This window comes from Pteropus vampyrus, unplaced genomic scaffold (genome assembly GCF_000151845.1).
Source record: "Pteropus vampyrus isolate Shadow unplaced genomic scaffold, Pvam_2.0 Scaffold290, whole genome shotgun sequence".
Taxonomy (NCBI): Eukaryota; Metazoa; Chordata; class Mammalia; order Chiroptera; family Pteropodidae; genus Pteropus; species Pteropus vampyrus.
In genome coordinates this window covers 234,722-247,238 of record NW_011889071.1, presented here as the reverse complement: position 1 = coordinate 247,238, position 12,517 = coordinate 234,722, and the positions used below count along the sequence as shown (strand labels likewise).

General features: G+C 39.4%; 1 protein-coding gene and 1 long non-coding RNA gene across 5 annotated transcripts in view; one reads left to right on the top strand and one right to left on the bottom strand.

The window, feature by feature from the left end:
- The window catches only part of LOC105302951, a 31,206-nt gene that overhangs the window by 11,838 nt on the left and 6,851 nt on the right, over window positions 1–12,517 (bottom strand). For all 3 annotated transcript variants that reach the window (XR_002776463.1, XR_896881.2, XR_002776464.1), the window contains 2 exons: window positions 11,983–12,316; window positions 10,276–10,323 (listed from right to left, as the gene is read on the bottom strand). This is a non-coding gene — a long non-coding RNA (uncharacterized LOC105302951). The remainder of the gene's footprint in view (window positions 1–10,275; window positions 10,324–11,982; window positions 12,317–12,517) is intronic.
- IL7 (interleukin 7) overlaps window positions 1–12,517 on the top strand; it is a 38,637-nt gene that overhangs the window by 21,335 nt on the left and 4,785 nt on the right. For both annotated transcript variants that reach the window (XM_023521076.1, XM_023521075.1), the window contains exons 3-4: window positions 9,492–9,569; window positions 10,626–10,757. In XM_023521076.1, the coding sequence (XP_023376844.1) occupies window positions 9,492–9,569; window positions 10,626–10,757 (210 nt within the window). The remainder of the gene's footprint in view (window positions 1–9,491; window positions 9,570–10,625; window positions 10,758–12,517) is intronic.

The following is a 12,517-nucleotide window of genomic DNA, read 5'->3' as shown; positions in this document are numbered from 1 at the left end:
GGTCAAAATGCAGGGGCAGAGCAGCACTCATCAGCCTTTTCTTTTTTTTTTTTTTTTTTAAGATACAACTTCTAGCCACTAAATCCGACCAACAAAGAGAAAACTGCAGACACCGTAAGGAAAGTTCAATTGATGAGCATAAAATTCCCTTCCTTCTAGAATCAGAGTGGCTTCTCCCCTACCTGCGATATAATATTATATTTTCCTTATGGCTTTTATTCTATCTGAAATTTTCTTATTTGTGAGGACAGAGACTTTCTTATCAGTCATTGTATCCCCGGCATCTAGAACACTCCCTGGCAGAACAGACGCCTTAGAAACACCGACTGACTGAATGGATGAAAATACTGTACCATATTTACATGAAAAAATTAAACGTTATTTTTAATTTACAGCATAACGATGTTGATATACATGAGCCACATTGTACAATTTCTTATAGGACTTATATGTTTTTGCCATATTGGCAATAGTGACTTCTCGCCACTCCGAAACAGGTAGATGTCACCTATCTAAAGTCTTGAATGTTGGTGTTTACGGTCTTGCTCTCAGAATAAACACTCCCTCTGATTCTGCAGGACAGTTTCGTCTGCTATAGTGATTACATTGCTTTCCTTGATATTTTTCTTCAGAAGATTTTTATTTTTGTTTGACCTGTGACCAGCCTACCTCGGCTCACTAGAATCTTTCAATATATTCAGTCTAGTACCTGGTCCCTCGTATTCCCTCATTAATAAAATCTTAGGGGTCCTGTAGTTGAAAGTGATAGAAGTTCAGGTGAATAGTGCAGTATTAGAAAGTAGAGTATATAAAAGCACCGCTGATAACAAATTCACGTTGGGCACGCTTGTTAATTGCCGACTGCCATTATTGTAAGGTAGTGTGTACCATTACCGCATAGTAATCGTAAGACTGATGAGTGATTAAAATCTCCCAAAATGATCAGCGTGCATACGCTGGCAGGTTTGTAATCAGTTTTTCCAGATCTCTGTAAAATCTCCACTTCTGATTCTTAATGGTTCAGTTAAATGTTTATGAAGCGTCTGCCAGTTGGAATCTGCCAATGGAGAGATGAATAAAATGCTCTGTCAAAGAACTCGCGTGACCGAGGGGAGAATCGCAGTTTTGAGAGGACTCTGGAACACGGGTGGGTGTGCAGGCGGCAAAAATGAAGGGGAATGCAGGACGACCGTCGAGTTCGGCGTCCAGGGTTCTCAGCACCGTTTCGCGTGCATTTCTGAAATGCAGATGCGTTTATGAAAAGCAGGGGCGACGAGATGGTGGCCAGGGTCCCAGCGTGATGACAAGGCCTGTCCTCGTGAAGCAGGAAGGCCCCTTCGGAGTCCCCTCCGCTAGGTGCCCGTTGTTAAAGGCCTGGCTTCCTCACGCCCGCCGGGCTGTGTCGAGTCTGTGCCTGGATCTTTCAGGACAGTGGGGTTCTGATACTCCCACTCTTTAATAGCTATTTTGCGAGAATTACTATGTTGGTGATTTTTAAATTAGTTTTGGACCCGGCTTTATGTCACAATCAGATTTGGCAATATTGTAAGTTTTACGGGATTTGGCATCGTTACCATGTGCATATGAAGGTCAATAACCAACCAAGACATCAGCCTTGTAGATCACATAATAATAATACGTGAGCTTCAGTTGTTCTCAATGAATGGTGATTATTTACGCAGGTTATCAATTCTATGACCATCACTGGCGTTGAAGACTGAGGTTAGAAATGTACTTCACAGAAATAAAGGTTTCTGTTCCCCATGAAGACCACAGATATGGTTCTAATCTGACTGTAAATAATCTATAATGAATCTTTTTTTCATGACCTAATGGACCCTGTGTATATATTCAGCCTGAATCTCCCACTTGCTAGCTATGAGACACTGGCTAAGTTACTTAACTTTTTTCATGCTTTAGTTCCCTTATTTCCTTATTTAGTTTCCTTATTTCTAATTTCATGGGGTTATTTTAAGGACGAAATGAATTAACATATGTAAAGCTCATGAAGCAATGCCTGGAACTTAGTATGCATTCAAAAAGTGACGGCTCCTACAACATTTTTTCATGTTAGAAATAATGTCTGCAACGATACCTTCTAAATTTCCGGTTTCACATCTATTAGTGGAAATATTAGGATGCAGTTATCCACACCCCTGTTTCAATGTTCTTTCCATTACATGAATTACAGTCTATTTAGAATAGACAGAGAACATGCCTGAAACATTTATATAACTCTCGCAACAACATCCCTACACACACCGAGTAATATATGTGCCACTCTCATCTGCGGTACTGTTCCAGCTACAGCTGGGTATGCTGCTAGGTTTGAATAAATTTTTAGTGTCCGTATTTGACATGAATATTGTTATTTAGGGAAATCTGCTAATTGCAGAATCATAGAGTTTTAGAACACCATTTCTTATCCCCAAGTGTACATAACCACACGTTGATTAATACAAATGAATAAAAAAACAAGCAACGTATCTAGGGTATGCTGGCAAAGCTGGAAAGGCCTCCCATAAATAGAAAATATATACTCGCCTCCAGAAAAAGCCCTCCCATGAATATGGAACTTTGCGCAAGATCAAGGATAGGTTTAACAACCAAGATTTGTTCATTTTCCCCTTGGTGGTATCCTCCTTTGTTCCATATTCATAACACTGTTTAAGTGTTTCTCATGCTTTTTGTTGATTGATTCTTCTTCAATTGAGCCTCATCAAAGAACTTCTAGAGAGGTGTTTTCACAAGTGGAAACTCGCACTCACAGGGTTTCTTGTCTGTTTTGCATAAAGAGTGTGTGTGGGGGGGCACTTTCATGATATTGTTTTGAAACACCACGTTTGAGAATATAGTCACTTTCAATGTTATTTTTAGGCTGGTGTTCTTCGCTTTATTCCTAGAGTCTTCTCTATGGTGGATGACCTGCGATCTTAATTGTTCGGGAATGTAACTCGCTGTTTCTGCTACTGTTTACGTACTAGGGAGCCATGTGATATAAAGCGTGTTATTTTATGAGTGTAAGTTAGAGAAGCAAAGCAACGATAAATTTCACTAGAACTGCTTTCCCTGGGCTGCTCTTGGGCATGGGGAGGCATGGCAACTACCGTAATCACAGTTTGTAGCCTCGGAGCTTCGACTGAGTTGTGAATTAATAGTACTCTATAGTCGCCTTAGAATTTTAGCATAACATTGAGCAGGAAACATGTTCTGGCTATGAAATTACTGTGTTCAATGTCTCCTGTTTCTTGACTGTCAGAGCATAATTAACATATGTAAATACGTATTGCCATAAAAAAGAATAAATGCTAACGCCGAAAAATTTTAGCTACTCTTCTCTCCTGCCTCGTTAACTTAGCGAAGTTGGGCGGTGATGAAGGGAAGGAAAACCGGGTTTGATAAGGATGTGCTGTCTTAGTCTTCGCAAACACGTGCTGTCTTCTCAAAACCTGTCCGTTGAGGACGCATTCTCAGAAATAGAGAAATACAAAACACTAAAGAGGGTCAGCATGGTTAAGTGCACAGATACTCACATTAGTTTTGTATGTGTTTTCTTTCTCCTTTCTGGTAGAAAATTTAGAACATGGTTATGTCTGCAGTTGATTAATTTATCATTTCTTTCACAGTGCCTATTCCAAACTAAAGAACGCCTGTCTACCTAATAAGATATCCCCAAATGGGAGTCAGTTCCTTCATGCAGCTGGACCTGGCTTGGTTGTACATTACCGACAGCCTTCCTTCTGATTCTTCGGTTTCTCATGTGATTTATATCTACCTCCTCGCACTATTTCTCCATAATTTACATCTACCCACCACCTAATCTGATTGTCCAGGCAAAGTAGATAAGCATCGCAGTCAGCAATGTGGCAGAACTCTTCCACAGCATGTACCGTTGTCAGAAGCAGAGCTGACATCATGCCGTACGCCCACCCAACAACTTTCCACAGGTTGTTACCCACTGTCCACTGGACTGCAGGATTCACACATCATCTGGGCATTTGGCAAGCAGAGTCTGCTGCCAGTCTGCATTTCTAGCCTAAGTAGCACTCTGCACTGCCCCTCGGCCTCCCCACACCACGACCAAACTGGACTGCCTCTGCGTCCCAGACGAGCCCCGCACGTGTGCACTGCCAGGCCTCTGCTGTGCTCTCTCGTTTGGAATGTCCTTCCTCCCCCTTCTCCCCAAATATTCCATGTTCAGATTTCAGCACCTTTAAGACTGAGCTCAGGTTATACTTCACTCATAAGATCAGCCAGAAGTAATCTTTCTTTTAGAACATTTTATCTTGACTACTATTAAGGCAGTTATTGCTCTATTTTATGCACAAAATATGAATATGTATGTACGTTAAGTAGACGCATAATGAATAAGCAAACAGAAAGGAATGTAAGCTGTGGCATGTGGACAGGGTTTAGGATTTAGAAAATAATGTATGTTCTTGTTGTTTTGACTAGAATTTATACTCTCGACTGTTCTATTAAATTTTGTTGAAAAATTTTAATCAAGTTCACATGACTTAGATGGCAAACTTGGTGCCGCAGAAAAAGCATGGACTTTGTAACTGGGCAAACCTGTTTGTGTGCCAGCTCTGCCCAGTGTCGGCCTCCCTACTCAGCCTATTCGTGAATCTGCTTTATCTGGGATTATAGGGTGTGATGGTGGCTGTGATTGCTGTGTTAGGTGCTGCTTGCACTGTCAATCATTGTAGGAAGAGCACATTTCCTTAAATGGGACCTGTGAGTTTTTTTTTTTTTTTTTTTTTATCAGGAGGAGAAACTCCTCCCTTTAACAGGAGGACAAACTCCAGAAAAATAAGTTGCTCTAAACATCTCAAGTCAGGAGAGGAGCAGAGCCATTTTAATGCTTGAGGTGAACGTCGCCTGACCATGCGAAGACGTTAGGGCAGGAGCAACCACAGACTCTCACTGGTAAAAGTAGCTGCATCGGAAGAGGGGCTTGTTTTTAGAGCAATTGGAATCCAGGGCATCGGTCAGAAGATGCTCCAGGCTGAAGAAGGTGAATCAGTTAGTGTGCTTCCTAACGCAGGGGAAAGCTGGACATCGAGTGACCTTACACACGAAGGAGTGCCCGTCGGCTTACCGAGGTGGAAAGCCCAGCAGCTGTGGCTTCATCAGAACTTCGGCTCCACCTCTTTACGATTCTTTGCACTCTGCAATTCTCCATGTGCCGTTGGGCTTCGTGCCGTGGCTTATCGGTAGCGATCGGTTTCTTGCTTCTTTCGAATCCAGGAAAATGAGCGTCCTCTTGCCTATAACTAATTAACTAAGGTCCTAGCTAAACTGCGACTGGATCACCTGGGCCACGACCCTTGTGCCAGTGGAACACCAAGGCCCTGACTGCATTAGACTTTGGTTATTTGACCACTTGCTCTGGCAGGGGAGATGGGATAACTGTTATTGACTTAGCATCTAAGTGTTCGACCAATCAAAGCCCAGCCCAGAGGTGGGAGTGGAATTAAATTCCATAAAACAAAAACAAAAACAAAAACAAAACAAAAAACACCTGACTGTTAAATGATGAAGAGGGGAGGAACAGGGGAGACGTGGAAAGGAAAGCACAGTGTTCTTTATGGAGGAGCGCCTGACGTTCCGACACCCAGGACAATGCTCTGGTCTCAGTGACGTGACCCCTCTCCAGAACAGGCGGGGCGACCTTAGTGGTTGTCACTAGGGAATTTCAGAAATCACACGGTATTTTGACAGAAGCTCATCTCCATCAGGCAGGAAGTTAAAGGCTTATATTCTAACAATGTGCGTACAAAAAAGAAGAGGGCTTTACTGTTGTAATCACTGCACGGACAGACATGTCAAATCTCCAAAAAAGAAGAGGCAAAGAATTCATATAACTATACAACTATACACATTATCTTTTTACTTCTCTCTCTCTCTCTCTCTCTCTCTCACACACACACACACACATCCCACATACACACAAGCCTATTAGTCTGTGTATATGAGTATATGGACAATGAAGAGAAGCTAATCGATACTATAAACAAAGTCCAGAGAGCTAATCTATGAAAAATAAATGATTCTGAAGAAAAAATAATAAATGAAACTGAAGCAAAAATCCAGACTTGAAGAGAGATCTATTTTTGTATTTAACAAAATGAAGTCTGTCGATTGAGTCAACAACAACAACAGACAAACGCTGGGCCACACCAAGGAGAATTTTCAAGCAAGCTTCTTCCTGGAAGAAAGGAGGGTGGGGCAGGATTCCCAGTCGAGGGAGATAAAACTGGGCCTCCTCCAATCTTTCACCAATTTTTAATTTGCAAGCTTTGTTTTCAAAGAGATAGGTAGGGGTGTGTGAGTGTATGTGCGTGTAATATATAATGCACTTAAGCTAAATAATATGACATATAGTATGAATATGGGTAGAGCTACTGTAATTAATGTAATATAAATTACACATATATTATATAATACAGTATATTATATGTTATATATTACACACACACATACATCCCATCCATATATGTGGCTATGGATAGTGCTACTATAATCAGGGGAAATATATATATATATATATATATATATATATATATATATATATAAGTTTTGATTTTGATTAAATGAAGTCAAATGATCAATTATTTCTTTCATGAATCATGCCTTTGGAATTTTATTTAAAAAGTCACTGCCATACCCAAGGTCATCTAGGTTTCCTTCTGTGTTCCCTTCTAGGAGCTTTATTGTTTTGCTTTAGATTCACGACTGTGATCCATCCTAAGTCATTTCTTTTCTTTTGGGAAGGGTGTAAGATCTGTGTCTAGACTCACGTCTCCCATGTGGATGTCCGGTGGTTCCATCACCGGTGGAATGGACTCGTCGCTCCATTCTGTTGCCTTTGTTCCTGTGTCAGAGATCAGCAGGCCGCACTTATGGGGGTCTCTTTCTGGGCTTCTGCTCCGTTCCATTCGCCACTATCACAGTCTGCATCTCTGCAGTTCCGTAGTAAGTCTTGAGTTGAGTGGTGTCGGTCCTCTGACTTGACCTTGTCTTTCGATACTGAGTTGGCGATTCTGGATCTTTCGCCTTTCCATATAAATCGGTTTGTTCATATCCACAAAATAACTTGTGGGGATTTTTACTGAGATTGCAATAAATCTCTAGATCAATTGGGGAGAACTACCATCTTGGCAATATTGAGTTTTCCTACACATGAACATGGGATAGCTCTTCATTTCTTTAGGTTTCCTTACCAGAGTATTATAGTTTTCCTCATAAAGATCTTGTACATGTTTTGCTAGGTTTATACCTAAGTATTTCATTTTGGGAGGTGCTACTGTAAATGGTGTTTTTAATTTCAAATTCCACATGTTCATTGCTGGTATATAGGGAAATGATTAACTTTTGTCTATAACCTCTATACTGCAACTTTGCTGTAATCATTTATTTGTTCCAGGAAGTGTTTTCTTTTTCCATTCTTTTAGATTATTTACATAGTTAATCATGTCTCATAATAGAAAAGACAGTTTTATTGCATCCTTTCTAATTTGCATACCTTCTAGTTCCAATATGGTATTGAAAAGCATTGGTGACAGGGTCGTCTTTGCCTTGTTCCTGATCTCAGGAAAGCTTTGAAGGATAATTTCTCAGGGTACAGAATCCTAGTTTGGTGGTTTTTCCGTTCTCAACACTTTAAACATTCCACTACACTTTCTTCTTGCTTGCATGTGTTTCCAGGAGCAGTTGGATATAATTGTTCGCTTTTTTATAAGATTTCCTCACCCCCACACACAGCTTTTCTCAAGAATTTTTCTTTATTTTGGATTTTCTAAAGTTTTTAATATGTTGTGGCTTAGTATAGGATTTGGGGCATTTATCTTGCTTGGTGTTCTATGAGCTTCCTGGTTCTGTAGTTTGGTATGTGGCATGAATATGGAGAAAATTCTCAGTCATTACTGCTTCGAATATTGCTTCTGTTCTCTCTCTTCTCCTTCTGGTACTCCGCTATGCACATGTTACACACACCATAGGTGTCCACTGTTCTCAGAAATTCCTTCCCTTCCACTCCCAGTATTTTTTTCTTTTGGCTTTTCAGTTTCGGGAGATTGCATTGTCATACCCTCAAGTTCAGAGATTCTTTCTTCAGCTATGTCTAGTCTGATAAAGAGCCTATCATTCTGTTACAGTGTTTTTTATCGGTAATAATTCTTCATGATTTTTTTTTTTCTTAGCATTCCCACCTGTCTGTTTACATTATCCGTTTTTCTTTCATGGTGTGTACTTTTCTCATTAAAGCCCTTAGCATAGTAATCATAGTTTTGAAAAATCTCTGGTCTGAAAGTTCCAATATCTCTGTCATATCTGACTCTGGTTCTGATACTTGCTGTCTCTTCAAATTGTGCTTTTGTGCCTTTTAGTAGGCTTTGTCATTTTTTTGTTGAAATGTGGACAGGATGTCTTGGGTATAGGGATCTGTGGTAAAGAGGCTTTTAGTAATGTAGTGGTGAGGGGTAGGGAGGAAGGAAGCATTTTACAGCCCTGTGATGAGATCTCGGTCTTTTGGTAAAAGTCTGTTCCCCCGGACTGTAAACTTTACCAGTGTTTCTCACACCTCCCTAGGGGAGACAACTAGCTAGTCAGGGCTGAGCTGGGCAGTTCCCTTTCACAAACGACAAGAGTAATGCACACTTTTTTAAGAGGCAGAAGATGATCCGAAGTCCATAACCAAATCCTGCCATTACTCCACTTTTTATCCTGTTTCTTTGGTGACTAAGATTGCTTGAAGTCCTTCTAGAAGCTCTGATAGCATGGAATTAAATGCTAGTTTGCTGGACAGAGCTTGTCCAACCCTGTGCATAAGAATCCTTAGGAAATTCTTCCTAATATGTCAATTGAATTCTCGACTCGGGTGATCCCCACCATCTACTACTACATTCCTCAGAAATGAAATATTAGAACGTACCCATCTGCCTTTGCACTCCTACATTACAATACACACACATTTAGTTCCATGGGTCCTTAGCAAAATTCTACCTCAATCACCCCAGACAACTTGGCTTGTTAAAAATGTTGTAGAATGACTTTCAGCTTTACTCTCATTATCGAGAGAGGTTTTCCCTTCATTCTAATGTAAATTCCCTTTGTTTCTGTTTGATAGTGGCAGGAAATTGGACCAAATAACCTCTTAAATGCATCTCAACTTCATGATTTCAAAATGTATAGTATCTTATCTGTATAAAATAGGTACTTTTGTTTCCCCCAGCGGGCCAGATTCTCTCAATTATTTCTGAGATTAAACTATGGAATCTGGGGGAAGCTCTAAATATGTGGGGGTTTTTGTATATACTTGTTTATTCTTCAACTATAGAAAAGTATTCTTCATGCCTAGTCAGCCCAGCCAGGCTAAGGTTATTTCCTTAAAATGTACATATAAATACTAAATATTAAACGCTGTCTTTTTATAATTACATATTAGTGAAGTCTCCAGTTTAATCATGTAATTTTATTATTTATTATAGGACAGGAGAGAAAATGAGAGCAATTGCCTGGATAATGAACCTAACTTTTTTAAAAAGCATTCATGTGATGATAATAAGGTAATGACCATTATTTGGAATTTATATATTATTTGAGCTTAGTTTCATAGAAGCCTATATTTTTCTTATCTGTTAGATATTATATTTGATTATATTAACATTATTTTTTAGTTCTAACTAGACAATGACCGCTGATATATTAAGCTATACTATGGTCTTCTTTTATACTTTTATTTTATGAATAGCCCTGTGCTTATTTGATAAGTATTATGATTTTATTTTAGCATTTTGTTTTTTACTTAGAAAATATTAGAAGAACTGCTGAATTCAAAGACACACATATCTCTCACTTCTGACTTTTTTATGCTATAAAATGCTTGTTAGAGCGACCGCTTGCATACACACACAAACGAGTTATGGGCATAATTTAGTTGTGAGCATTTCAAATTTTTTTCTTTCAATATTTGCTAATCTTCACACCACTACCACTTCTAGTTGGTGTAATAATACAATTTACAAAACATCCAGCAAAATTTTGTGTCATTTCTTTCTAGAAAAACCTATGTGGCATTCGATATCTTTTTAAAAACTCATTAGAGCTGAATTAACCTCATGGCATCTAAGAGTATACCCATACATTTTTTTTAACTTCTTAAATATCTGAAAAACTTGTTTTAGGTGCAGACGACCCTTTCTTATTGCCAGCTAGTCACCCATAACTCAAAAGGTGCCAACGAAATAACAGTAAGAAAAAAATCACACATACCTTCTATTATTGTTGCTTCCCAGGAGACCTCTCCTTTGGTTATGTTGTCTAAAATTAAATAAACTTGTTACATGTTGACCCGTAAGTGATGAGATCACACATATATAACAAAGAAAGAGAATTTAAAAAGTCAGATAATCATTAAACCAAGTTCTAGGCACTTCAGGCTGTCACCTAGGAGCTAAACGGTTTTAGTCCAGTTACTTGTCAGTCACGTGATTAACTGGAACAGAAAGTTGGGGTGGGGGTGGGGTGTTCTTTAGCAACACAGTTCTCGCTTTAGGATCCTTAAGATTGCTTATCGTGTAATATTTTATTTAAACCACAGCCTTCTGATTTTTCTGTAATAGGAAGCTACGTTTTTAAAAAGTGCTGCTCGCAAGTTGAAGCAATTTCTTAAAATGAATATCCAGGAGGAATTCAAGCACCACTTAACAGTACTTTCACAGGGCACATTGAAACTGCTGAACTGCACCAGGAAGGTAAGCTGAAGACTGTTTACTTTGAACGAAAATATAAACTACTCCCGTGATAGGGTACTACCATTCCCTGACGGTCATGTCCATTGTCATAGAATTCTATGTGATGAGAATTTAAAGTTGAAATACATTTATTCAACTCTGGGAGAGGAAAATCTCATCTTGGAAAGGACCTAGTCATCTCTTGGCTAGGGCAAATTAATAGTTTATAAAAGGGGAAAGATAATAAATGAATGCCTACTTTATTGCCATAATAACTTTCAAAGAGAGAAGTGTGATAAGTTGATAAGTTGGGTAGGGAATGGTAAATCTTTATCTCTGAAACTCATTAGTAATTTATACATCCATATATGCTTACATTTATAAGAACTCATAGCCAATGAAACAGGTAATCAAATGTATTCAAAAAATATCTTTATATGTTAAAACTGGACATATCTATGTCTGACAATTTTCTGTTCTTTTGCTCTAATAATTTTGATAAGTATAGGGCTAATTTTCCCCTGCTTCTCTGCTAGTGTTTATTAAATAACAAAGCAGAGTTTGGAAGGCATTATCTTGAGACTAGACAACAGTTTCTTCATTTACAAACTGGAGGAAAAATATAGTATCTATGGCATAATTCATGGAAAGTGCTTAGTATCAAAAGGTTTCGATAAATGCTATATTGTTATTATTACTATTACACCCTGTCCATGAATTTTACCAACTGCCACACAAAGCCAAAAGGTTTCTTGTTTTTTTAAAGAAATTTTTAGTGATAGAAATTTTTACGACAGAAAAAGGGCAGTGCGTGTGTTCATTTTGCAATCCCAGTAGTTGCCCACCGAAGGCCAAGTGATCAGACTATGTCTGAGCCCCGCTGACCGCGCCAGCAAGGAAGGGGGCAGAAGTGCCCACCCCCCAATTGTCACGCCGTCTCCTCGATGCCAGCCAGCCTCCTCTTGGTGTCCTGGATCTGCCAAGCTCATTCCCCGTTTGTCCCCTCGCTTACTGCTCTCTTTCTATAAATATGATCTGTCCTGTTCTCTGCATCCTACAAGGCCAAGCTCAAGATTCATGAAGATTTCAAAGTCTAGCCGAGCGGCTCTTAATCCTCATTTACAGTGGTTTTGAAATCCTGTCTGGCAGGAACGGCAGCTGGGTTTTATGTTGCTTATACCTGCAGTTGCTTAGTAGTGACCGTTGGAAACACAGTGTTGAGTGGAAGCCTCAAGTCAGGGCTCACGTGAAAAGTCTGCAGGACAGACTAGCGATGTCACCTCTTGGCCCAGGACGGGGAAAGGGTTATAGGCATGCTCTATATTTGCACTTTCTCCTCTCATGTGTTGGGCTTCCCATGGATCACCATGTTCCAAAATCGACTAACTGTAGAGAGCGAAAACACAGGTAATTTATTCTCGAAATTAAATAAAATTATGTTATAAAATTAACTAATCTGATGCGGTCCACCTTTTTCTTGAAATGACTGGGTAAGATGCTAAAGATGGCGAAGCACACTGAATTTTCTTCATGTGTCAAGCGTGTCACAGGCTTTTACCGTTGTTTATTTCATTTGGCTTCTGATGGGTAAAGCATGATAAAATTTATGGTCAGGATTTAACAATTTAACGATGGCTTAATTTTCATATTGATTAAAATTCTAGTTTTGTCCCTGTTTCAGTACGCTTCTCTACTAGTTTCTCATACTTCACAGACATTAACGCCGTGCTGGGCATTAACGCCGTGCAGACTTACAGATCCGGGGTATTCAGAAGACTGAC